The sequence below is a fragment of the Dromiciops gliroides genome, chromosome 3, assembly GCF_019393635.1.
Source record: "Dromiciops gliroides isolate mDroGli1 chromosome 3, mDroGli1.pri, whole genome shotgun sequence".
NCBI classification, from domain to species: domain Eukaryota; kingdom Metazoa; phylum Chordata; class Mammalia; order Microbiotheria; family Microbiotheriidae; genus Dromiciops; species Dromiciops gliroides.
The window spans coordinates 253,853,584-253,881,012 of NC_057863.1; the positions used below are offsets into that span (position 1 = coordinate 253,853,584).

Consider the following 27,429-nt stretch of genomic DNA (forward strand, 5'->3'; position numbering starts at 1 on the left):
TACCACAATCCCTTGCCACCCTTATTGCCAGTAGTTATTCAGAAGTCACACCATGATGCCAAGTATGTAGCATTTCCCTCTCATGAAAGCAAGTGTGTTCCAACTTTCAGTCCTCTGGAACCGTGTTTGATTTCTTTATATCACAGATCCTTGTATTTCAAACCTTTCCCACAGTGGTGTGACCTGCTAGTCTACAAGAAGTAGTAAAGAAGTTTTGTGGTCCTTCCAATTCCTCAGTTGAAAGTGACCCTGGGCTCTTGAAGCCTAGGTCAGCAGAAGTAGAGTCTAGGCATGACCTATAGAGCTGGAAAGATTTCTAGCTCTAGTCTGGCCTTGACCGTCATCTGAGGACTTTTTGAGCTAAGTGAAGGTGCCATATATGTCCAACTAAATGACAGTTCTAAATATAGAGCTGAAAGGTAGAATCTTAGTATGTATATTTGAATAGTTCATTATTACCTGGCTCATTTTGGGCAATTCTTTTTCAGTTTTGTCTTTTTCTTTAGCTAAATCCTTCAGCATTTGTTTCAACTGCTTCTGATAATCAATTGCATCACCTTTAGACAAAGGGAAAACAAAGTGATAAAAAAAATCAGTTCAGTAAAAGCAAGAAGGAACATAATGACTAAGAGCATGGGAACCGTAAAGATAACTTTTTCAGTTTTATTCCAAGGACTTTCTAATACTAATACCCTTGGGATTTCCAAATATATACCAGTCACTTAAGACTGGTCCCAGCAAAAATCCCAGAGGGAAAAGGGAGGAATAGGAAAACAGTGCAGTGTTAAACGAAACAATGGAATTTGAGGACTTGATAGCTATACTGTTCTGTATCCACATAATGCTATGACTAATAGCTTTTAATTTCTCCCTACATAGTTGTATAGACAAGGGCCTGAAGTTGATTAAGGACAACAATCTTTGTATTTTATTGGAGCAAGGAGAGGTGGCGTGATAGTAAGGAAGAGACAGCCATTAATCAGTACAGCTGACTTATGGAATCTGTCTGTACCTCCTAGGGGTTTTGAGAAGAAGGGGATAACCAGGTCAGGTGGAAAGGCCTTAGATAAAAGTCATTCCAGCAACTTAGAGTATCATGTTTAAAGCAAACATTTTAAAAGATTAAAACCAATACATGCCGTTTGATTTCCCAAAGACCAGGGGTCTTGAAGTTGACAGTAGTGGATTCTTTAATGGTGATTGACTATCCTTGTCATTTTCAGTGAGAGCTTAAAAAAAAAAAACATTTAAATTTTCTTAATTACAACTTAATGCTGTAAAGGACACCTGGGGCCTAGTTTCGGTTTTGATTAATGTGACCCTGAATAAGTAATACTTTTGTCTTTATACTAAGTCCCATTTTCTCAGTTTGTAAATCAGGTTAAATTCTCTTTGTAATTTTTCAGTCTGATGTAATTGGTCAAATCTCCACAAGGTGGCACTGAAGCCTAAATTAATCAGCTTTCTGCATATTGGCATAATGTATCTAAAGTATCAGGGAATCTTAGGTCTAGATCTGGATACAGATCCTGAGAGGTCAAATAGTCCAGTCTCTTTTTCAGATGAGGAAATGAAGGTAGAGAGCATAGATGGCTTGCTTTAAAGATAGTAACAGTTTGGTTTTACATTTTGGTCCTATAATTCCAGGTCATTCTTCTTCCCTCTAAAGGTACTAAGCCATGTTCTTAACTAATACAAAGTAGATTAGGCTTTAGGCATTACCAAAAGTGAAGAACAAACCATAGATAGCACTTCTGGCCCCCAAACAGGAATTCTCAACCTTGTGTCATAGGCTTCTCAAAATAGTATTTTTAAATGGATAAAATACATAGAATTACAAATAAAACTAATTATTGAAATAATTATCAAAATATTTTGAGAAACAAATTCTTGGCAGTGTATCCCTGCCCTAAGGGAATTAAAATACATTTGTTTTATCCTAAAGGTTTATGTTTTGTGTGTTTTGCAAAACACCTAGAGAAAACTAAACTAGTGCTACAGCTGACCCAGCTTGACCTTGGGCCTGCCTGGCTTTAAATTTCCTGTAAAATGAGGTCAGTATTGGGATATACCTCTCAGGATTGCTGTGATCCTTTGTAAATCTTAGTTCCTATGTTAAACTGTTAGGTGAAAAACTGCTGCATAATGCTTGAAATGTCCACTCGGCTTCCCTTGGGCTCAGTAGTACACAGTGTCCATGGAGCCAAGCCAAGCTAACTACTGACTGATAAAGACTGGCTTTTCAGAATGCACACCTGCCTGGAGTTAAAACACCCAAGTTAAACTCCTAGCTTTGTTCCTCACTACTTGGCAGTTTCCTCCTTTTTAAATAAAAGTATGTCCCTTATTTTTACTGTTTTTACTTTTGAAGTTTGGTCAAAAGACTGTCCTTTCCTCTAGCCACCACAAAGAACTAAACAACAGGCTAGCTTGGGGAAGAAAAGCAATATGTCAGCAGGTTGGCCCCCAAACCCCATTTGGTCTAAGTAAGCTTTGCAAAACTAAGAAAACATGTCTAAATTTGTTTTTTCAAGACTTCAAAAGAATCGACTGTGGTCTATATTCAGTAGAGTCCTTCATGTCTTTGTTGAATAGCAACCCTGAAATTTGGAATATGTCACGTAAAACAGAAATGTGAAATGTATTTAATGGGTAGACTAAAGACAGATATCTTGCTCTATCTTACCAGGGGGGAGATGGAGCCGATATAGTAGTTTTATTTTTTCATTCATTTCTCCATTATACATAATATCTGCAAATGAGAAGTGAAAATGTGTTATATAATCCCACCATAGAGATGAAAACAGTTCACTTTATGTGCACTACTTGGACAACTTCACATTTAAAATTTTCAATACAAGTTTTAGCAAATATGAGCTTTGAACAAAGCAAAGTAGTTATTAGCTTTCTGACCTTTTTTAGGCAAAAGGGGCTAGAATGAAATCCTGTTAAATGGAAACAGCGTTTAACAAACTCATTTTCATCAGTAACACATGAGGCTAGAAATGTGGATGCTTTCCATACCTGTACCCCATCTCCTTCCCCCACCCCCCCATTCCCATGGTCTTTATTAACAAAATTCGAACTTTAAAAGTTATTTTCAAACTAACCAAGACAGTAAGGAGTGAACAACTTGGTTGTCTTCACAAATTTTTTTTTGAAAAGAAGACTAGAATTAATGTTAAAGCATCCCCTATATAGTATTACCTAGGCAGATAGCAAATCCTTTGAATGCAATGAGATGATCCATGTTTTCATCCAGGAGGCGAAAGGTCCTTTCAGCCAGGATCTCAGTGTGGGCACCACATGTCCATGGAGAGACAAGCTTGTAAAGGTTGGTGAACTGTTGAGCATCAATCAGATACTGTTCAGCATATGGTCTGTTGGGATCGTGGCGCTGAAATGCAGGACTTGTCTGCTCCCAGTAACAGCTTATCATATGTTCTCTCTTAAAAGTTAAATGTAAAGATTAGCCACTAGAGTAGAGGCTTCTAGGAGCCAGGGGAGAGGGGAATCATTCACAGCTGGTCTAATTTTATGTTCATGGTAATGTTAAGGGATGAGGTGGAGAAGGGTGGCATAATGGAAACAGTTCTTGAGGGCCAATTCCACTGTGCCACTTAGCAGCTTTGTGACCATTTGAAAGGCATAAGATGCAGAACCAGAAAGAACTTGAGTCTTGACCAACTTAATTTTACAAAAAAGGGAAGTGACTTGCCTATGGTCACATTGGTATTAAGGAGCAAAAAAAATTTAAATCAAGGTTAGGCCACTTTATTCAAAATCCAGCACTTCACAATAATTCTCGAGTAACTTTGCAGTCTGTTGCTATAGAAAATTGAGTGTCTTAGGGGCCTTCTATATAATCAGTGCTCCCTCAAATGTCCTAACCTCCCTGTCACTAAACTTAGACATTTCCCATGACCTGCACAGTACCAGTCATATACAAAGATGATCATGGTGATCTTGCCAAGGTACAACTTGGATGAATTCTGAAATTCCATTATTCACCTTTGCCTTACAGTCCCAAGCCCTGTTCTTGGCTTATACCGTGAATGTCAGTCTGTCATCATCCCTATACTAGCTACACTTCCTCATCTTGACCCTTTCTTGCTGAAACAATTTAGCTACACACTGTCCTCTCTAGTCTCTTGCTTTCTTTCACCAATTGTGTTCTGCCAAGCCTCAGCCTTGGAATAATCCCACTATTTGTGCTGCCTGTTCTTCCTCTACACAGGCTACTGAAAGAAGCAAGAGAAAACCACAAAACTCTCCTGACCGGATTTCAACTAGGTCGCCAGTGCTGGAAAAGTCCTTTTATGCCTCCCAAATCAACTTACTATACTATCCCACTCACTATAGTGGCTTTCCCAAATATTCCTTCCTCAAAAAATTGAGTCCATTTGTCAAAAGCTTCCTCTCCCCCTGCCCCCTTCTCATGTGTCACCCATGCCTTCTGCTACCTTCCCCTTTAAGCTACCTTCAGCACTTAGAACAGTGCCTGGCACATAGTAAATCCTTGTTGACTTGTCCCAGTCTCCCATGAAGAGGTGACCCAATTTTTGCCAAGGCAAACTTCTCTACAAGCTCAGGTGATCCATTCTGTCATCCAACTCTTCAATCTCTATCAGCTAGCTGTTTACCTATTACCTACAAATATATCCATGTTTCCCCCATCCTTAAAAATAACCTCATTTGACCATGCATCCCAACGGTTGTATCATATCTCTCCCTTTTGTGGCTGTCTCCACTTCCCTCTCAACTTTTTTTTGGGGGGGGGTGGGGTGAGGCAATTGGGTTAAGTGACTTGCCCAGGGTCACACAGCTAGTGTCAAGTGTCTGAGTCTGGATTTGAACTCAGGTCCTCCTGACTCTAGGACTGGTGCTCTATCCACTGCACCACCTAGCTGCCTCCCGCCCTTTTTTTCCCTCTCAACTTTAAGTCTACTGGCCTTTGAGGTCACTGTTCAACCAAAATGTCTCAAGTTACTAACCATTCATTTCTTCATTGACAAATCTAATAGTCTGTTCTCAGTTTTCATCTTTCTGGATCCCTGTACAACCTCTGACACTCTTGATCACTTTTCTGTTGGTATTTGTGACAGCAGTCTTTCGGTTTTCCTCCTGTGACCACCTCTTAGTCTTTCCTAGATCTTCCTCCAGATCCTGCCAGCTAATGTGGGTAACCTATGGACCCTCTTCTTCCTCTGTACTATTTCACTTGGTTATCATCAGCTCCCTAGGATCTCATCATCTGTGCTGATACTTCTTAAATTTTCATACACAGCCCTAACCTTTGCCTTCCTCCAGTCTTGCATCTCCAACTGCCTATTGGGTATCTTGAATAAATATCCTGTAGCCATCTTAAATTCAATATGTCCAAAAACGAAATCATCTTTTTTCCCCAAACCCTCCCTACTTCCACACTAACCTCTTAATGTCAAGGGCACTGCCATCCTAGCTCATAACTTAGGTAGATAGCATCCTCAACTCATTTTTTTCTCTCACATGCCACACAAATCCAGGCTGTTGCCATATGCTATCCATTTTGCCTTTGTAATATCTTGCCTCCCTTCTCTCCTTTGACAATGGCACCACCCTGAGCTATTGCAATACCCTTCTGGGCCTCAGTTAAAGTGCTTTAAAGAGGAGTTTTGGCTTATTCCCTATGAAATAAGTGCCCATTTCCCAAATACAAAATACAATCTGGCACAAAGTAAGTATAGCACCTCATTTACTTAACGCAGGTGTGAAATAGAGTACTCCGGAGTGAATCTCCCAGTTAACATTTAGGTGGAAATCAAAGTTTTAAAAACAAAACAAAAAAGCCCCAGCAACCTTTTGATAGAAATGTCCCTAAAATATCCCACACTTCCTTGGCTTACAATGCACAGTATATTGCATAGTCAAACCTTTCGAAGTCATAACCATTCATTACTTTGCTGAATCACTGGCCCACAACTAAACTGAGGTGTGTCAGGATGTTTGCCCCTACACTAAATGATAACAGATGCTGTGGTTTTTTAAAAATTTTGTTTATCTTTTTATGAATTCCCCGCCAAATCTGTCAGATTATCTCTTGCTATCCTTATGCCAGTCTCTTATTACTTTGCTGCTTTTCACCTAGGTGCTGAAAAGCCAGACAACCAAACCTATTGAAATTGTGCCTAATATTAGAGCTGCCAAAATTTGAATGGAGCACATAAACTTCTTTTGTCTACTCAGGCCTTTTACTACGGAGTTTACAGCTATGTTCTAGAATCTAGGGGTTCCCAGGTAAGTGAGTCACTATACCTAAAACAGTTCCAGTTAAAATCCTACTGATGGTCCCAAGTTCAGAGTTGCATAATTTGGTTGTCTGCAAAAAGCATACATAACAAAGCACATAACCAAGAATTTGGTTATAACAAAGGGCAGCTAGGTGGCACCATAGTGCATAGAGTGCCAAGCCTGGAGTCCAGAAGACCAGCATTCATTCCTGGTCTAGCATGTGACCCTGGGCAAATCACAACCCTGTTGGCTTTAGTTCTGCATCTGTAAAATGAGCTGGAGAAGGAAATGGCAAACCACTCCAGTATCCTTACCCAAATGGGGTTATGAAGAGTTGGATACCACTGAAATGACTGAACAACAAATATTAAAAAAAAACAAACACTAAATGGAGATAGCAAAGGAACCACAAAGACCTCAGTCAACAGTCTTAGCATGATTATAGAACAGATATTTTTAAAAGGCAGCTATGAATGATGTATCTTTATCATAAAACAACCTTCAGTTTTACTTTAACTCCTACACATTCATACCTTGAATAAGTCATAGAGTTCCTCCAAATCTTCAGGGAGAATTGATACTTCTGGAATAACAACCCGGAGCTTAAGGAAAGAATAATTTGGAGTTAATACCTGCTTCTGTGTATGGGAGAGTGTAATAGGTGACTTGGGAAATCTGAAAAGTTGGATTCAGTGATGCATAAAAGGTTGAATTGCAAACTTCCTTTTCACCAAAATCACTCATGTGGCTGGTGGTGGTAGAGTGAGCCAATATTTCTAGAAAGTACACGTGTAAGGTCACAAAACTTTCCCACCCTGTGCCCGGCTTTGCTCCGTAGCAGCCATTTTGGGCAGCACTTCACTTACAACATTCTGTTTTGTTGTGTCCTCGTGACCTTGGAGAACTCGAATCCTGTGTTTGCAGCGCATATGCTCAATCAGTTCTACTGACTGGTCTCCAAATTTCTGCAGCAAGACATATTTGAAAAATACCTTCACATATAGAAACAGCAAATGCAAACAATTCTCAGTGGATTCTGAATACAAAATCCATTCTTCCTTTAAAAAGAAAATTTCTGGGTAGACCAGAGGTGGCCCTTCTTACCTCATAGGAGTCCCGAATTAGATCTGCTATGTCTGTCACAGGGTAGGGTTCCTGATCATCAGAGAAAAAGGTATGATGATTTCCAATTGGTGGTCTAGGGCTTTCTTCATTTTTAACATGATCCAGGAACCTAAATAGAACCACCAACCCATTCAAAGACATGCTGTCACCCACACAGCATGGTATCACTACCTTTTATAAAGTCTTTTTAATGGTAAAGATACAACTTTTTAATGTTGAGATAAATCCTTTTAAAAATAAAAGCACATCATTATTACAAACCTAATGATAAACAAAAAAAAAGATAGCTTTCAACTTTCAAAGAGATAATGTATCTTGCAGATTTTAAAATGAGTAAAGACTACTTAAAGGGCAAACCTACAGAGAATTTTATTCTTTTAATGTGAACAGAAATATAGCCAAATGTAGTTCTGAGTGGAAGCTCACTTCAACAGCTCATTGTACATTTTAAAAGAAGAGAAAGGAAAATGTTAAACTCTTGTGATCCTAATTCAATAAAGATGAATATCCCTTCAGTGAATTCTTTCAAGCTGAATTGAGGCATGGCATGTGTGAAAGGTCAGTTACATAGAATTAATATTCATATGGTAATACATTAGTAATAAAATGTTTTTTGGTTCCTTCTATTTTAGGTATCATGATTTTTAAAATATCCCTTACCCCACTGAGCCCACCTTTAAAGAAGGAAGCAACAGTTAAAATGCTTTCTATTTTTCCAAAGTGCTTTCATGTCGTTCCCATTTGATACAGCAGATACAGAGTGGTTAAATGATTTGTTCAAGTGAAATGGTCAGGACTAGAACACTGCTCTTTAGATTCTGTGGTTTAGCAATCAAATTACTAACTACCACATTGTTTCCTACACATAAATAGCACACCTTAGTGCCTGCATTCAAATGTTGGTAGGCCTTCTCCCCCCCACCGCCCCTTTGTTTTACATGGTTCTAAAATGCTCTTGATCAGGACAAAGGGCTAGATATGTCAGTGCAGAACTAGATGCTTGAACTCTATTAGAAAGCACATAAAGCCTTTGACCTGAGACCTTTCTTCACAATGAGTGAGGCAAAGGAAGGGGGAGCTCCCATAACTAGACTTGCAGAAGTAGGTGAGTAGTTGTTTGTATCACCCCAAAGTAGGAATGCCCCTCCACATAAACAGTCATAAAAAGCAGCGGGACTCCTACTGAATCCAAATGCAGAAAACAAGGCAGTGGAGTGGCAGGATGAAAGCAGGAAGCTGCCATCGCTGTTACAGTGCCACCAGCATACCTGTAGTGGTATTTCCTTAAGCACCTTTCTAATACAACAGCTTCCATGTAACTTTACCTGCCCCTGACAGTTTGTTTTAAGACAAGCTATAAAACCCATGGTCTGATGGGATGGTCACCAACCTGCTAAGGATCATCAAGGCTTGGCCATCATCTTTGCTGCTACACAGCTCCACTGCATTTGCTTCTAGCACAGCTAACCCCAGCTGGAAGATGGCTTTGATACCATCATAGAAGAAACAGTCTACGACATTCACAGCACTTTCTAAAGGCATGATGCTGAGGAACAAGGTCAGGAACCATGAAAGGGAAATGGAAGCCAGAGTGGATAGATCCTTCATGTGTTCAGCCAGTTCTGGAAGTCTCTCTTTTATCAGTTCCTCAAAGACTGACTGGTCTACTTGGGCTCCTAGAACAAACATTGGGGGTAACAATCATAAGAAAGGGAAGAGAATAAGCATTTATATAGTGCCCACTACATGCCAGATATTGTGCAAAGTGTTTTACAAAAACCTCATCTGATTCTCACCATACCTCTTTGAGTTAGGTGCTACTATTATCTCCAATTTTATAGTTGAGGAAACTGAAGCAAACAGGTTAAGTGACTAATCCAAAGACAAAGCTAGGAAGTATCTGAGGCCAGATTTGAACTGAGGTCTTCCTAACTTCAGTGTTCTATCTACTGTACCACCCGGTTGCTTTTCATAAGAAAAAGAAGCAGCTAGGCTTATTTTTCTCCATCTCATTCTACTGCCCACAAATTAAGTAGTAACCAGGGCTGGTAAGTCCCTATGAAGACATTAGGGATTTCCCTCCTGGCTAGTCCACGTCTTCAGTCATAAACCAACCTCTAGACTCCACTATATAGCCAATGGCTTTTCATTCCTGAATCTCCCACATCCTCTGCTTGAACCATCCAAAAAGAAGAACCCCAAAGTCTTGAAATCCCCTAAGCAAGCAAACAAATAATTTTCTTCCCATCATGGAGGATGTGGTGATATTCACCACATATCAGCAATTAATAGTCAGCAATTTATAGCAAGTATTTTTTAAAACAACTTTTGACTTCATGGGTTTAGTGAGTCATTCCCTTCACCATTGCTTATTTATGTGCCAGCTCTACAATTTGTTGTCTTGGATCGGTGCCTGGGGTGCTAAGAGGTTAACTGGGTTGTCCAGGGCCCACAAAGCCTTGCTATGACATATATATGACATAGCCAGAACTTACTTGACCCCAGGTTTTCTGATTCTAAGGCTAACTCTAGCCATCTTAACTACTTTACTTAACTGTAAAACCCAGAATTCAAATTTCTACCAGATTCTTAGATTTTTTAAATGTCGTTTCTCAACATAATTCTTACCACAGAATCCTCCTTTGTAACTAAAAAAAACCCAAGCAGAACTGATGCAGCCACTACATGTGGTGCCATAGACTTCATATTCATAGTTTCCCATCTCTCTACTGAGGAAAGAAGTAGGGATGTTTCATTATCTGTCCTGAAGGACAAAGAAAGCCATTGCATTAGACCTGAAACATGCCTTTCAGGGTTTCTGTTTACATGATTGTAGTATTTGCTAGGTGGCGCTGTAGTGCAGAGTGCCAAGCCTGGTGTCAGGAAAACTCATCCACCCGAGTTCAAATCCAACCTCACACACATCCTGTATGACCCTGGGCAAGTCAGTTAACCCTGTTTGCCTCAGTTTCCTTGTCTATAAAATAAGCTGGAGAAGGAAATAGCAAAAATCACTCCAGCATCTTTGCCAAGAAAAACCTGAATGGGGTCACAAAGAGTCAGACATGACTTAACAATGGAACAAGAAGTTGTGTGTGTGTGTGTGTGTGTGTGTGTGTACATATATGTATATATGTATATATATATACATATATATATATACATATATATATAGGTGTGTATGTATATGGAGGGAGACAGAGTCCTGCCTACCTCTTTGTTATCTGTGACTGCAACCTCAACTCAGTGTAATATGAAATGAAGAGCTGCCAATCATATTATTTTGATCAACAAAGAATGCCAAACGAGATAGAGTTAATGCATAAATAAAAGTTTACCCTGAAGTGTAAATTATCTAACTTGTCTACAGTCACTGATGACATTCAATCAAGATTTCAGTCTAGATCTTCAAATTGAGTTGTTTAAAAAACCTGAATTGAGGAGAACCAGGAGGACAATTTATACACAACCTTGTAAAGAGAAACAATTATGATAGAACTCTAATCAATGCAATGTCTACCTGGCAGAAAGATGATGCTCTAGAGTGCAGATTGAAGCATTTTTTTTTTCTTTTTGGGGGGTGGGGTGGAGCATTGCTAAATTCAGGAATCTGTTTACTTGACAATGGATAATCATTACATGGGTTTTGAGGTTTGTTTTTTTGTTTTTGTTTTTGTTTTTTTGGAGGGGGAAGGAGATAGGATGATGAAAAAGTGAATTTTCCTTAAGAAAATAATTTAAAAACATGTATATAGGAATTATTACTGTGAATAGAAGAAGGCAAGACACACGCTGTCTAATTTTTGGGAAGTCCCTAATGTAGTTCTTGTTATTTAGTCGTGTTCAACTCTTTGTGACTCCACTTGTGGTTTTTTGGGCAAAGATACTAGAGTAGTTTGTCATCTCCCTTTCCAGCTCATTTTACAGATGAGGAAACTGGAGCAAACAGGTTTAAGTGATTTACCCAGGGTCACATAGATAGTAAGTAGCTGAGGCCAGATTTGAACTCAGGAAGAGGAGTCTTCCTGACTCCTGACTGGTTCTGCACTATCCACCTAGGTGCCTTAGCTCTAATACAGAAAAAGATGCTTACTTAATTGTCTGAATGAGGGGCATCAAACTCAAACAGAAATGAATCCCTGCAGGCCACATACTGACTTAGAAAACCACAGATTAACATTATCTATGTAATTTCATATTTTTAATTATTTTGTTAAACATGGCCTGGTTACATTTTAATCTTGTTCCAGCTGTAAAGAGAGTTTTGCAGATGTCTAAGTTTGATACTTTTGTTCTAAAAGATAAAACGCTTTATCTAGTCTATATATACTGACTTTACCACTAGTACTGTATTTATTCCTAGGTACAGAGGTAGCACAAATGGAATTCATTTACCTATTACTCGATGATTGAAGTAATCTGGTAACATCCGTTCACACACAGCAACCAGCAGCCAAAAGGCTTCTTCCTCTTTGGCATATAGAAGTAACACAGATGTCAGAATGTTCATTGACTGCACAGAATTCACAAGGAAGGAAGAGGTTACTGACCACTCTTTTTAGTTCATTCATTCAAGAAATTATACTGTAATCTGCTGTAGACCAGACATCTCATGAGGCAATGAGAGAGAAACAATGTTTAAATAAGACAGCACCTGGCTCATGGAGTACAAAACATGAACGTATACCTATAATATATGACATTAGAGAGTTGAAAAACAAAGTGCCATGTAAAAAGGGAAGGTTGTTACCAATGGGCCTTCATGGAAAAGGCGGCATCTGGGTTTGCTTTTAAAGGATGGGTAGGAATTCAAATGAAGTTGAAAGAGGATATTCTAGGCACAAAGAATGGTATTAGCAAAGATATGATGGTAGTGGGGAAATATAAAGGGGGCATGCATTTATTAAGCTCCTAGTATGTACTAGTCAACCAACATTTATTAAACACCTAGTATGTGCCAGGGACTGTACAAAGCACTTTACATATCTTTTCCCCTTTGATCTCCACAGCACTATGAGGTAGGTACTATTATTATCTCCACTTTGTAGATTTGGAGTTTGAGGCAGGTAGAGGTTAAGTGATTTTCCCAGGGGCAAAAACACCCTATTTGAATTCATGTCTTATCTATCATGGAGTAGCTGGTGGCACAGTGGGTAGACAGAGTGCTGGGCTTGGAGTCAAGAAGACTAATTTTCCTGAGTTCAAATCTGAGCTCAGATATTTACTAGCTGTATGACCCTAGGCAAGTCACTTAACACTGTTTGCCTCAATTTCCTCATCTATAAAATAAGCTCGAGAAAGAAATGGCAAACCACTCCAGTATCTTTGTCCAGAAAACCCCAAATGGGATCACAAGGAGTCAGACATTACTGGAAATGGACTGAACTATCTAGCCTGACTTCAGGCCCAATGCTTTGTCCACTGTACCACCTAGTAGCCGCCTGTGGGAAATAACAGGCTTCATTTGGGGCAGAAAGTCAATTTTGGTTGAGTATAATATGCATGGAAGGGAGTAAAATGAAATAAGGTCGAAAGCTTTAGATGATTCCAAACTACAAAGGCCCCTGAATGCCAAGAAAAAGAATTTAAACTTTATGAGCCACACAATTGGGAGCCATTGAAGATTTCTGAGCAGAGGAGAGATATGATCAGATCAAAGCACAAGATGAAAGATTCATTGCCTGAGGAGACAAGAACAGATCGCCATTATAACACAAAAGGAGAGAGGCAGAACAAAAGAAGGGCCTATTTCATTTTTGTTCATGTATCCCCGTGCCTACCACACATTAGGCACACCAAGGAGAAGCTGAATGAATGCTTGTTAATGGTATTATTGGTTAGTTTTCAGATGTTAGATGACAGGGTTAGAAAATACCAAAAGAAACCCTAGTCACACTGATGCATACAAAATAGACAAAATCTCATACAGCAAATTTATTGCATCAAATCAGAGTAGATCACTGTACGACAAGTCTGGCTACAGTGATCCATATTAACTATGTAGATAATCAAAAGTCCAAGGACAACTGCAATCTACCCCAAACCATTCAGTGTCCACACACAAACATGTACAGCTTTTAGTTTACCTTAACCCTGATTATTCCCTGGAAAGTAAAGTTTAACATTTTCAATTTTTTAATGCCACAAACTTCTACAATTTAAATTGGAGCTGGTTTTGCTACTCAGTTTTATCTTACTCTTGTTTGTTGTTTAGTTATTTTTCAGTTGTGTACAACTCTTTGTGACCCCGTTTGGAGTTTTTTTGACTAAGATACTACAGTGGTTTGCCATTTCTTTCTCCAGCTTATTTTACAGGTGAGGAAAATGAGGCAAACACAGTGAAGTGACTTGCCCAGGGTCACACTGCTAGGAAATGTCTGAGGCCAGATTTGAATTCAAGGAAGATGGGTCTTCATGACTGGTCCTCTAAGTACTGCACTACCTAACTGCCCTTACTTTTTAGTATTGTGCAGATCACTCATGAAATCACATAAAATCTAGAGCAGTTCAAATAGGGAATTTCTGTACCTCCATATGCTTCTATTAAAACAACAGTCTGCCCTCTGAGTCTACTTACCTTTTTTTTTTTTTTTTGGCAGGGCAATGAGGGTTAAGTGACTTGCCCAGAGTCATATAGCTAGTAAATTGTCAAGTGTCTGAGACCAGATTTGAACTCATGTCCTCCTGAATTCAGGGCTGGTGCTTTATCCACTGCATCACCTAGCTGTCCCGAGTCTACTTTCTTTTTCACACATATTCAACCATTACAGATACTGTTAGGCATATAATGCTATGCAAGGCAATTATCAACCCCATTTTGTAGACACTAAAATTGAAGCAGAGGAGGAAGATATTAATCCCCCAGGGGTCAGATAGTAAGTTAGTCAACTCATGATGCTCTTCATTCCAATCAGTATTCATTTTTAAAATATTTATTTCATATTTTATTTTTCCCCAATTATATATAAAATTTTTAATGATCATTTTTTTAAAAAAATTGAGTTCCGAATTCTACCTCCCTCCTGTGCTCCATCAGTGAGAAGGCAAGTAATTTGAGATATATATGTATAGATAGATAGATAGATATAGATATAGATATATTATAAATGAATCACTATTCATTTTCAAAATTTCAAGTTTTGGGAAAAAGAAAATATGGTTTCCAATGGAGAGCTAAGGATGCTAGGTAGAAAACCCATTATGATGACTTCACCTGGCAGTATCCAATCTTGGGGTTTCGGTGAGCATAGGCTGTCAGTACTCTCCTCAAGGCGGCAATTCCGGTTTCATTTTGGAAGGCAGGGTGCTCTGGTAGAGAGCGGTGCAAATCCCGCTCTATCTCCTCCGTTACTAGGCAACACTTGCCCATCGACTCCTCTACCAGATTCCCATAGTAACCAGGATGAGAGGCAAGATCAGTTACAGCATCTGAGGGGTTTTTAAACAATACACATGCAAAGGGAATTAAGGATGATTTCCAGTATAACTCTGGGAGTTATATTTGTCAAAGAACATCCGTGTTATCTGGTATGATGGGGAACATAAAGTACTTAAAAACTGTGCACAACTGAGTTTGAGCTTTTCTCACATAGCCTTGATCCAGAAGAATTATTAACATTCTTTTATAAGATGGATACTCAGTTGGAGGGAAAATAATATAGTTCATATTGAAAATAAATAGCACTAAAAAAAATAAATAGCACTTATTAACAACTTTTAAAAAAATCACTTTTAACAAGTATACATTTTCTCATGGCCAGGATTATGCACAAGTATAGATGTAGTTTTCTTTAATTCAGCAGTTTTAGAAATTAAAACTGTATTAGGAATTAAACATCTTAGTATTATTGTGAAAACAGTTTTGGCCTCACAGATCCTTTGATATGGTTTTGGGGACCTCCAAGTCAAAACCATCTTCATGATAATACTAAGATATTTTTATTCCTAATACAGTAAATATCAATAGATACAACCCACATGAAAACTCTTTGGGTGTGGGGGGGTCCTTAGTTATTTTGAAGAGGCCAAAAAGTTGAAGAATCATTGCTTTAATTCCTGTAATAGTTATTGAGCACCTGCTATTTGCAGGTGCTTTGCTAAGTAAGTGCTGATTTACAAGTGTCAAGATAACATTACTAACAACGCAACCTATTTCTAAAGGGAGCCACAAGCAAAATCCTTTGTAAATCTTAAAATAATATATGAGTGTAAGTGACCACCCTAGAATGTTAGCTCTGTGCGGGCAGATACCATGTCTTTTCTCAACTTGGTATCTCTTCTATCAAACTGCTCTGCACACAACAGGTACTTAATAAATGTTTGCTCTACATTCATTCATTCAGTAATCATAAAAGAGCCTGAAAATGGCCCACACGAAGCATTAAAGACTGCCTTAATGATTTAAGAAGGGCAACAGACTCTTCCTCATAGAATGAAAGGAACACATGGGCATAAAACACATTAGGTCAGTGCTGCTTAACTTTTTTGTGTTTCATGGACCCTTTTAGCAGCCTGGTGAAGCCCATGGACCCCTTTTTAGAGTAAACAATTTTAACTGCATAAATATAATATATAGAAAAAAGGAAATAATAGGTTTATGTGAGAAGAAGATATTTTTTTCCTAATCCAAGTTCAAGCACCTCCCTTCCAAAATCTGTCCATGGACCCCACATACATTAAAACTTCCACCTTAGAATTCATCTAGTTCAAGACTTTTTTTTTTTTTTTGGGTAGGGCAATGAGGGTTAAGTGACTTTCCCAGGGTCACATAGCTAGTAAATGTTAAGTGTCTGAGGCCAGATTTGAATTCAGGTTCTCCTGAATCCTGGGCTGGTTCTTTATCCACTGTGCCACCTAGCTGCCCCCTAAGACTTTCATTTTACAGATGAGGAAACTGAGGCTCAGAGAGATTAAGTGACAGGATCTCATATCTAGCAAGAATCATTGCCAGGACTAGATCCCAGGTCTTTCACTCCAGTGGTATTTCCATTATACCACGTTGCTTCCAATTTGAAACCAAGAAAAGGTATCTCTGACTATTAAAGAGGGGAACCTAGAACTTTTTAATTTGCCATATCAGATGCCTCACACCAAGTGTGAGTCTGTGTGCACAGGATAAACATACTGTGACCATGATGACTTCTGAATTTGTCAGAAGCATCTGTAGGTTTTTTGCAAAGCAGCAGCAGGTACCATGGGAAGCAGTGCTGAGGGTCTGGAGGAAATAAATAGGCCAATGGGCTGGGGACATGTCCTTTCCCACTTACTCTTCTAAATCCCAGGCCCAGCAAAACCTCACAGAACTAAAAGATTCATTTATGTTTTGAACAGTATTAAATATACGGTATATCTCTCGTAACCTTTCATCTGTCTCTAGTTCTGTCCATAAATCACTATGGAGTCTCTAAAGTGAAGCTTCTTAAGCTGTGGGTTCAAGATCCCACATAGAGTTGTGTAACTGAATGTGTGTGTGTGTGGGGGGGGGGCGGTTTGTGAAAACTTTGGCAGTAAATGTTTTATTTGTATACCTATTTTATACACCTATATACCCAGGGACACGTAAAAATTTCTAAGGCGAAAAAGGCGGAAAAAGTTTAAGAAGCTCTGCTCTAGAGGGATAATCCCAATATTCATACTAAATCAGATGGTAAGAAATCTTCTTCACCTTACAGATGTGGTTGAAAATGGCTAAATAAGGCAACATTTAATTATTTTATAATTTTTTAAAATAAGGCAACATTTTGATGTGAATGCATTTTCACAGAATACAGTGATTTGGGCATTCAAGTGTTATGAGTTCTTAATTCTTCTCTTTTGTTAGGAAAAGCAAAAGCAAACAAGAAGGCTTTGGGCATCTGAAGCAGTAGAAGGGGTCACTGCTGAGCCAGTGAGAGCACAGAAAAAGAAAACTGTGGGCAGAAGACAAGCTTCCAAGACTTCACAGTTCTATCCAGGGTGGATCCTGGATGCCTTCAAGTGGGAAGAAACAGCATATGGAAGTCTTTTTGTCATACAGTTGCAAAGAGCAACAGCTCTGTTCACTATAGTTCATACAAGGATATATTTTGCTTATTTGTTCATTTTAATAGGACTTACTTCATTGAGGCCAAACAACATTAGCATAAGAATCCAGAGACCTAGATTCTACACAACTCTGCCATTTACTTGCTATATGACTTGGGACAAATAACAACCTTTCTGAGCCTCAGTTTCCTCATCTATATAATTAAGTGGTTGCACTAAGTGATCTCAAAAGTCAGAGTTAATTGAAGCCACTCCATTCCTAGGGGATTTGTTAATAGTGGTATCACTATAATATACAGAAAATCTTCTGGGGCAGCTAAGTGGTACACTGGCCCTGAAGCCAGGAGGACCTGAGTTCAAATCTGACCTCAGACACTTGACACTAGCTGTGTGACCCTGGACAAGTCACTTAACCCCAACTGCCTCACCAAAAAAAAAAAAATCTTCTAATTACAGAACTGTCTCAGATGACCTTATAGAGGAGGAAACACACCCCAAGTGGTTTAGTGACTGTCTTGAAGTCAGAAATTAAAATATTTAGACTTAAGAAGCCCTGTGTTTGAGATTCCACAGTGAAAAATAAATATGGCTAACTCAACTGGAACCCAGAACAATCCCTCTGACCTCGTCCTCTTATTTGTTTTGGGTTTTTTTGGTTTTTGGTTGTTTTTGTGGAGCAACGGGGGGTTAAGTGACTTGCTGAGGGTCACACAGCCAGTAAGTGTCAAGTGTCTGAGGCTGAATTTGAACTCTGGTCCTCCTGAATCCAGGGCTGGTGCTTTATCCACTGCGCCACCTAGCTGCCCCCTCATCCTCTTATTTGTAAGTAATGTCTCAAACTAACATTTGGTCAAGGATATAAGAGAAAAAGCGAAATTAAGTTTTTACCTGAAAACAGGAGCCAGAGTTTACCCCGCAGAGATTCGGGGATTCCCATGGCAACAAGCTTGCGGATCTTCTCCGTACGAAACATACACACTGTTCTGCCATATTCCACAAAATGGTCATTCCATAGGCTTGCTTTTATCTGTTCTCTTGACTAGAAACCATAATATGCACATTTCAGGTGTGGCATATATCATCCACATGTTCCCACCATGTTTTCTTAGACCACAAGGTATAATAGAAGAAGAAGTTCATTGAGAAGTCAACAATTATAGGCAATTAAACCTCAGTAGCAAAGCTTAACAAGAGGAACAAGATCTCCCACAAAAGTACCTCGTGACCATGATTGCAGGCTGAGGACTAAATGCTGCAACAGCTACCAAGAGACTATTGCAATCTCCTCTGACAATATAAGAGCACAGGAGTCTCCCTTTTCTCTGCTCTAGTTAATGGGTGGGCAGGAAAGAGAGACCCTCTCCCACTTGCTTTTTTGTTCTAGGATTTGGAGGAGAGGCAGGAAGAAAGGAAACAAAATGAACTCAAGAAATTTTCTACTTCCATTATCTGAAACAAGATACAACAGAAATCAGATAGAAATTAACTTCCTTATTCAGGGGACTAATATTTTACACCTCCTTTCATGTCTTTCTCTTGTCTGTTAACCTTCAGGACATTTCATACTGTCTGTTGCGCATCACCAAGAATAGTTTATGGAGTGGGTTGGTGAGGGGAGGAAAAGGGAAGGAAGAAAATTCACTCGCTACTTTTCATCAATCCTAATTAAAGTTGTGGTGGGGGTTAAAGTTGAAGCCAGTTACCGAAATGAAATTTGGGGAATATTTGTGCAATTAAGGACTGGCTGTTACTATTTCAAGCCTCATAACTATAGGGCTCACACATTACAGGTGTTCATATTTGGCACCAACAAAGCTATTGCTATAAAGATCTATGTTTTAGCTATGCAGAGAATCAACAGAAGGATACTCATATTTACTCTTCTATTTATTTATTTTGAGGGGCAGTGAGGGTTAAGTGACTTGCCCAGGGTCACACAGCTAGTAAGTGTCAAGGGTCTGAGGCTGGTTTTGAACTCAGGTCCTCCTGAATCCAGGACCCGTGCTTTATCCACTGTGCCACCTAGCTGCCTTATATTTACTCTTTATTTCAGTTGCAAAAAAATTTGAACTGAAATTAGAATGCTGCCTATCAGTAAAATAATAGCTCTTCTTAACACGTGCTCAAGAGAAAAGGGCATTGTTAAGGTCAAGGACGTTAGAAAGCTTAGATGATATTTTCTTCTTTATGACCCCGTTGGGAGGCAAATTGGTCACAGCCAAACAAAAGGTTGCTAATATCTATAACTGATCTTTACTGAAGATTATAAAGCCCCAGTTGAACTTTCATACTTTGAATGGAAACAATTGATTCCATTCAGAGAAGGCTTTCAAATCTTTTTAGTCCAATCTGAAACTAAAAAATTGAGTTCCATTTTCCCTGAGAATACAACATGGACGTGATAAGGCCCACCCCACATTTCCATCCCTCCAAATAATGCAGAGCTGAGGTAAAAAATACCTAATTCTGCAAACCGAGCATATGAGGCATATGAAGGGACTTCAAAAGGTCACCTAGTCTGCTTTAAGATGGGGCACTGAAGCCTAGAGAGATTGAGTGAATTGCCCAAGGTCACGGAGGCAACAAGGGCAACTAATGCAAAGGTTTTTAGGAAAAGTGGATAGCAATGCCATCCTCTTTGAGAACATAGACCGATACCAGCACTTTCTCTTATCACAGCTTAGGGAGCTTAAAGCATGCACCAGGGCAGCTTCAGTGTTTGAACACAGAGTAAACAAGGTGAAAGAGTTGTGAAATTGGCTCCACGCATGCAGCTATTTGGATGGTAGACCCCTGGCCTTTTTGTGGCTGGCATACAGAGGTACTGAGCAGGTATTAAGTCCATAATAAGTTATTGCAGAACCACAGAATGACACTTCTTGGGCTCACTGCTCTCTAAGCCAAATCCCACAGTTAGACCAGCTGGGTCTGTGTTAAAAAGGCAATGGAGTTAGGGGAGTGGGGTGGGGGTGGGGGACAGAAAAATAAGGTGAGTTCTACCTACCATTCTGGAATCAGGGCTCTGAGTTCCCGACTGGTGGAAGATGGCTATGAGTGCCTCAGAATTTGGCAGAGGGCTAGTTTCTTTGTCAATCTTGTTACCATTCTGAGACAGTTTGAGAGTCCCAAACTTTTGGTCACCACAAACGTTATTTGACTGAAATAGAGAGGACGTCTAAAAAAAACAAAAATGGAGGTATTTGTTTTTGCTTTTACTTTTTCAGCATTGTGGAATTTGTTTGAGTTTCCACATCAACCCCTAATGGACAACTATATTTTAAAAATCTATCTAATTGTGGCTTGAGAGAAGAGACAAATACACCAAGACATTAAATCCCATAAGGCTTTACCTTTACAATGGAATTGTCTACACTGAGGTTTTTACTTTGTCCCTGAATATGAGAACACACAAGGCAGAAGTCCCAGAACACTAAACCCAACAATTTCATCGCTTTTCTTTAAAAATAGGAGAAAGCAGGTAACTGTGCATTTGTAGATATATCCCCCAACATTATTCATAAAAGGGAAATTCACATGTCAGCCCTATTTTTTCTATTCCTTTGCATTCTACAAAATTGGACATGTGCTTCTTTGAAGGAAAAAAATCTCAAGGATAGGGTTTGAAAGGTTTGTTCTACTAATCTTGTCTATTCACTGCTAGTCCTATAAACATAATCAAAATAAATACTATGTCATTTCAGGTGTGTGGTACTAGCAGCTAGGGATGTCAGACCTATAGAAGATGGCATTTGAGTTGAGCTTTGAAGGAAATGAGGGGAGATAAAGGTCAGGAGGGAATGCATTTTAAATCTGGGGACAGCCTGTGCAAAAACACAAGAGATAGGAGATACAATATCATGTGTGAGAAAAGCAAGACCAGTCTGGCTGGACCACACATAGTGTGTGTGATGCCTGTAAATGTTTGGAGCCAAGTTATAAATGGCTTTAAATACCTAACCATGGAGTTTGTATTTGAGCCTAGAGGTTATAGGAAACTGTCTATCACTTCAGCTCAATTCTAATATACAATGATTCCTTTTCCTAAAGTCTATGTGAAATCCTAATATGAAAATTTGGAAAGCAGTTTGTGTGTGTGTGTGTGGAGGGGTAGGAATGGGGGACAAGAAGGAGAAATAAGACAAATATCCAGTGCTTATATAGTCCATCAACCACCCACCCCAAACCTGAAACTGAAACCCTATAATGCATTGAGTTTTGCAAGTTCAACCTTATCTTGCTCAGATTTTTAGCTTCAAATTCTTGAAATAACTGCATGAGAATTGTAGACAAACTTGTTTGCTAACTTGTGGCCTGGCTGGTGGCATATATTGGGTGGGCTGAAGGAGTAGAATAGAGTGGAGAATAAAAGAAGATAAGTTATTAGGAGTCTAAATTTATATAGAGAGAAGATGAATGGGGAAGGAATAATAAACCCACCTCCCACCAATTACCATGTTAGTTATTTCCATAACATCTACTTCTCTTCCCCGCAATTCTGTTCTGGGAAATGCATTGTGTTTCTCAGTCCTATCAGATGAGAATTTAACAACTGTCAAGCCTTCTTTCCCATGCCTGGCAATAAATAAATCAGGAGTGCTATTCAACAGCGGCACTATAATTTCTCTGCATTCTTGATTTATCAACAGGTCTAAGTAATTATAAGGCACCAATATTCTTGGCTTTGGAGTCAAGTGACAATCATTTCTGAATCTGTACAAAGAAATCTCATGACAGCTTCTGTGGGTACCGGGGGAAAACAAACCTAGTAGCTTGTTGGGTACATCCTACTGTATAATCGAATAAGTATCCTCAGCGGCACCCTCAACCCCAATAGATGAAATGCCCTTTTATGTTTTTTACATTACATGGAATTTCAAGAAGATCTTAGTTTTTATAGGGCCAGAATCAACTTTTAAACAAAAAGTACTTGGGAGAATATGAATAACTGTGATTCCTGATGTAACGATTGGAATGATGCCACCTGCTGGAGACTTACTGTAGAAGAGTTCCGCCCATGAAGCGAAGGTCTTTGAAGGCAAGACCAGGAGTCTTTTCTTTGGCGTCAGGAAGTGACACAGGCTAATGGGAGGAGGAAGGAAGAGACTGGCGCTCAGTCTCGCTCTCTTTCCTGGGGACGCTGGTGGAGAAGGCAGCTAGAAATGCGCTCTCCCTTTAATAGATAGGAATCTAGGCCTTTCTCTCTCTCTTTATCAAATTCTTATTCTCCTTAATAAATGCTTAAAAGTCTAACTCTTGCTAAAGCTTATAATTTATTGGTGACCACTCATTAGATATTTTAGACAGTTTAGCTAGAATTTTAGCCCTTAACACTGAGTACATGTAATATACACAGCATGTGTATGTATAAATTTATACATGCATGTGTACATATGTACATATATTTGAGCCTAGATATATAAGCCTGAGACATATGCACACACACACACACATATATATATATATATACACACACACACACACACACACACACATAGCAATATATATATTTGAAGCATCCTACCACATCTTCATTTTTCAAGGTGTCGTAATGCACTGGACAGTTAGCATGAACCTGCTTCAGCCTCATGAGCAGGTTCTCCACCAAGCTCTCTCTATCCTTGAGTTCAATGAACTGAAAGGCCATCTTGCTCCTTATACTGATAATGATGGGATTAGGAAGTAGACTTGTGTCTTCCATTTTTTCTATGCTCACTACCTGTTTAAAAGAAAAACAAATCAACACATGCCAAAATATGAGGGGAAAGAAAGTAGTTTCATTGAATATTCAGAAGAACTTAAACAAAAAAGGTAACTGCAAGCAAAAGTGTCTGAGTATAAAGGTTTTTTCTGTCTTCCTGTCTCCAGATGCTGACCATTTCATTACTGCATTTCAACTCAAAACCAGAACCCATATTAATTTAGTAAGACGGTTCGATAGAAATCATCCAAAAACTGAGGTGAATTTAAACAATTCTTTGGAGAATGCAAGATGATATGCTAGTGTTGACTTGTCAAATCCTTTTTTCCCCCCCAAGGCAATGAGGGTTTAGTGACTTGCCCAGGGTCACACAGCTAGTAAGTATCAAGTGTCTAAGGCTAGATTTGAACTCAGGTCCTCCTGGATCCAGGGCCAGTGCTTTATTCACTGTGCCACCTAGCTGCCCATCAAATCCTTTTTTATTTGTATTTTTTCACCTTGTTGAGACCTGTGATTTAATTAGAATAGGGTACTCCCAGTAAGGAAAATCCCTCCACCAATGCAGATCAGTTGCTATTTTGCAAATTATAGCCTTAGAGTTGCTTAGGGCACTGAGAAATTAGATGATGGGCCTGGTATTGAGCCATTATGAATCAGAGGCAGTACATAAACCTAGATCATTCAGCTGGGACCAGTACCCTCTGTTCACTATTCCATGCTGCCTCTCAGCCAAATCTTAACCTCTTTGATTATTTTGAGTGTTCTCACTGTTGCTATGAATAAGAAATAATTACTACCACATCCTTATTATCACGTTTAGCACTATTTTTAGAAAAGCTCATTCGGCTGCTCATACACACATACATATCTATCTTCCATATTCTTACATCATCACTCAGGAAACATCTGGTCTTGGTAAGATGTCCCTGATGTGTTAGTCACTGTTTCCATTGTTGCTAGGACATATTTCAAGCTTACTCTCTCCTTCCTTTGACCTTGTATTTTCTACCTGAACAGTAGGTATCACCTTCAATTTATAGATAGTAAAACTGAGACAGGGATTAACTAACTTCCCTGAGGTCACAAACTGCTTTAGATCTGTCAGTAAACCTAGGTTTTAAAATTCTCCTCTTGGGGGCAGTTAGGTGGTGCAGTGGATAAAGCACCAGCCCTGGATTCAGGAGGACCTGAGTTCAAATCTGGCCTCAGACACTTGACACTTATTAGCTGTATGACCCTGGGCAAGTCACTTAAACCTCATTGCCCTGCAAAAAATTAAAATAACATTATCTTTATTCTTTCCACAAGGAAGGATTATTAGTTCTAAGAATTCTTTTTTTAAAAAATCTGAATATTTTAAACTCACTTATATATCTCTTACTATTCCAAGGAATTATTAATTTTTTATTTTAAAATGAAATACCAAGAGACCATAAAGCCCACACTGCTTACTATTTTTTTTTTAAATTTCAAAATAAAAATGGTTTTGTTTTGTTTTTTAGGGGCTAGGAGAGAAAGAGGATTGGTGAAGGGAACTGCAAAGGAGAAAGTTTTTTTTTTTCCTCCCTCCACTGACAGTTCATAGAAAAGCTTTAATTGCTACATGTGTATTCTTAATAATAGCTTTATCAATACTGTAGAAGTCATGGTAGGCTGCTTTTACAAGTCACTTTGCTTCAGAATTTTCAGTTCTCAATAGAAAAGAGTGGAGAAAGGAAAAAAATACCCAAGGTTTTGATTCCTACTATACGTGTGAGGGAAAGGTCCACACATCTTAGAATCTCATTTCTGACCTGGGTGGGGAAGTTGATTCTTCTCTATGTCTTGCCTTGACATAGTTTCAGCGATGTGCAAAAAGAACACATTCCCAGGAAACAGAAAAACAACAAACAGAGAAATCCAGAGACAGATTCTACCTCTCTAAGCGGAAGGACGACATTGCAACAGCCATCTTCTTTGCTGGCAAAACAGACATAGCTATCAGAAGCAAACATCCGTCCCACTGTGTGACAGCGGCTAAATGGTGTCCAAAGAGAACAGTCTACAACTTCATGTAGCTTCTCCTTTCTTGGCAACCTGAAGAAGGCCCGGAAGAACTCATTTTGTGCTCGGGCTTCCAGATCCCTTGTAAGGGAGGGAAAAAGAAAAAAAAAAGGGGGGGAAAGTTAGATGGGAAAGGGAGATTAAAAAAAAAAACCAACCTCACTCTTCTAAAACTGATATTTCTAAGTTAAAATAAATAGATCATGTGGACTTTGAATTAGACACATCAAACTATAGATACCCAATTTGTAAGATGATCTTGGAAAGAATTATTATTTTTCCCTCTACACTGAACTTTATTTAATGAAGCAAAAGTCTCAGAACTGATCTCTGGACAAAGTAACCATTCTGTTTAAAAAATTTCATTAAATATTTCTTAATTACATGTAAATAATTTTTTTCTTCTTTTTGGGATAGTATTTTATTTTGATGTTTTCCAATCAAATGTAAAGATAGTTTTCATTATTCATTTATGTAAGATTTGGAATTCGAAATTTTTCTTCCTTCCTCCTTTCCCTTCCCTCTTGCAAAGCCAGCAAACAATCTGATATTGGTTATAAACATGTAAATAAAAATTTTAACAATAATTAAAATTTTTTTTTAATCCAAATTCTCTTCCTCTTGTTCCTCCCTCTTCTTGAGAAGGCAAGCAATTTTATTTTGATTATACATGTGAGGTCAAGCAAAACATTTCTATACTAGCCATGTTACAAAAGAAAATCCAAACAACTACAAAAAGATTCAAAAAAGTATGCTTCTATCTGTACTTTATCAGCATTCAAACATCAATGTTCCTACCTCTTCTCTAGCATGTCATTTTCCTTTTCTGTCATATTAGCCAATCTGATAGCATTTTTTTAATGACTATAGATAGCTTTGACTTCTTCTGAAAAATGCCTGTCCATATCCATTGACCATTTATCAACTGTGGTATGGCTCTTATTTTTACAAATTTGGCTCAATTCTTTATATATTTGAGAAATGAGGCCTTCATTGAAGAAACTTATGCTGTTGTACAAACTTCCTACAAACATTTCCCCCAGTTTCCTGTTTTCCTTCTAATTTTGGCTGCATTAATTTTGTTTCTGCAAAAGCTTTTTAATTTCACATAATTAATATTATATATTTTACTTCCCATAATCCCTTCTATCACTTGTTTTGGGATAAACTCTTCCCTTATCCATGGATCTGACAGGCTCATTTTTCCATGCTCCCCTAATTTACTTGTGACACCCTTTTTATCTAAATCATTTCTCTATTTTGACCTTACCTTTGTATATGGTGTGAGATGTTGGTCTATGACTACTTTCTGCCAAATTGCTTTCCAGTTGTGCCAGCAATTTTTGTCAAATGTCAAATTCTTATCCCCAAAGCTTGGATCTTTGGGTTTATCAAACACTAGATTACTATGGTGATTTACTACTATACATTGTACACCTAATCTACTCCACTGATCCACCACTCTATTTCTTAGCTAGAACCAGGCTGTTTTCATGATTTGTACTCTGTAATATAGTTTGAAATCTGGACTGCTAGGCTACTTTCCTTAACATTTTTTTTTCTGTTGGTTTCCATGATATTCTTGACCTTTTATTCTTCCAGATGAATTTAGTTACTATTTTTTCTAGCTCTATAAAATAATTCTATGATCATTTGATTGATATGACACTGAATACATAAATTAACTTAACAGAAGGATTGTCATTTTTATTATATTGGCTCAGCCTATCCATGAGCAATTAATATTTCTCCATTTGTTTAAATCTGTCTTTGTGTGAAAAATGCTTTTTAGTTGTATTTATATAATATCTAGTTTTGTCTTGGCAGGTAGACTCCCAAATATTTTATATTACCTACATTTGTTTTAAATGTAATTTCTCTATCTCTTGCTCCTGGATTTTGTTTGCAGTATATAGAAATGCTAGTGGTTTATTTGGATTTATTGTATATCCTGCAACTTTGCTGAAGTTAATTGTTTCAACTAGTTTTTTAGTTGATTCTCTAAAGTTCTCTAAGCAATACCATTATATAATCTGCAAAGGCAGATATTTTTGTCTTCTTACTTCCTGCTTTTATTCCTTCATTTTCTTTTTCTTTTATTGCTATAGCTAGCATTTAAAATACAATAATGAATAAAGTAGTGATAGTGGATATTCTTGCTTTACTTCTGATCTTACTGGGAATACTTCCAGTTTATCTGTGTTACAAATAATGGTTGCGGGGGCAGCTAGGTGGCGCAGTGGATAGAGTACCGGCCCTGGAGTCAGGAG

At 38.4% G+C, this 27,429-nt stretch overlaps 1 protein-coding gene across 3 annotated transcripts in view; it reads right to left on the bottom strand.

Annotated features, from left to right (window-relative positions):
• Positions 1 to 27,429, bottom strand: part of TBC1D8 (TBC1 domain family member 8) — a 134,140-nt gene that overhangs the window by 2,791 nt on the left and 103,920 nt on the right. For all 3 annotated transcript variants that reach the window (XM_043994675.1, XM_043994674.1, XM_043994673.1), the window contains 14 exons: positions 25,033 to 25,240; positions 22,940 to 23,134; positions 20,423 to 20,593; positions 18,307 to 18,457; positions 14,609 to 14,823; positions 11,791 to 11,908; positions 8,786 to 9,071; positions 7,375 to 7,504; positions 7,137 to 7,235; positions 6,804 to 6,872; positions 3,208 to 3,448; positions 2,687 to 2,752; positions 1,140 to 1,229; positions 460 to 557 (listed from right to left, as the gene is read on the bottom strand). In XM_043994675.1, coding sequence (XP_043850610.1) covers positions 460 to 557; positions 1,140 to 1,229; positions 2,687 to 2,752; positions 3,208 to 3,448; positions 6,804 to 6,872; positions 7,137 to 7,235; positions 7,375 to 7,504; positions 8,786 to 9,071; positions 11,791 to 11,908; positions 14,609 to 14,823; positions 18,307 to 18,457; positions 20,423 to 20,593; positions 22,940 to 23,134; positions 25,033 to 25,240 — 2,137 coding nt within the window. The remainder of the gene's footprint in view (positions 1 to 459; positions 558 to 1,139; positions 1,230 to 2,686; positions 2,753 to 3,207; positions 3,449 to 6,803; positions 6,873 to 7,136; positions 7,236 to 7,374; positions 7,505 to 8,785; positions 9,072 to 11,790; positions 11,909 to 14,608; positions 14,824 to 18,306; positions 18,458 to 20,422; positions 20,594 to 22,939; positions 23,135 to 25,032; positions 25,241 to 27,429) is intronic.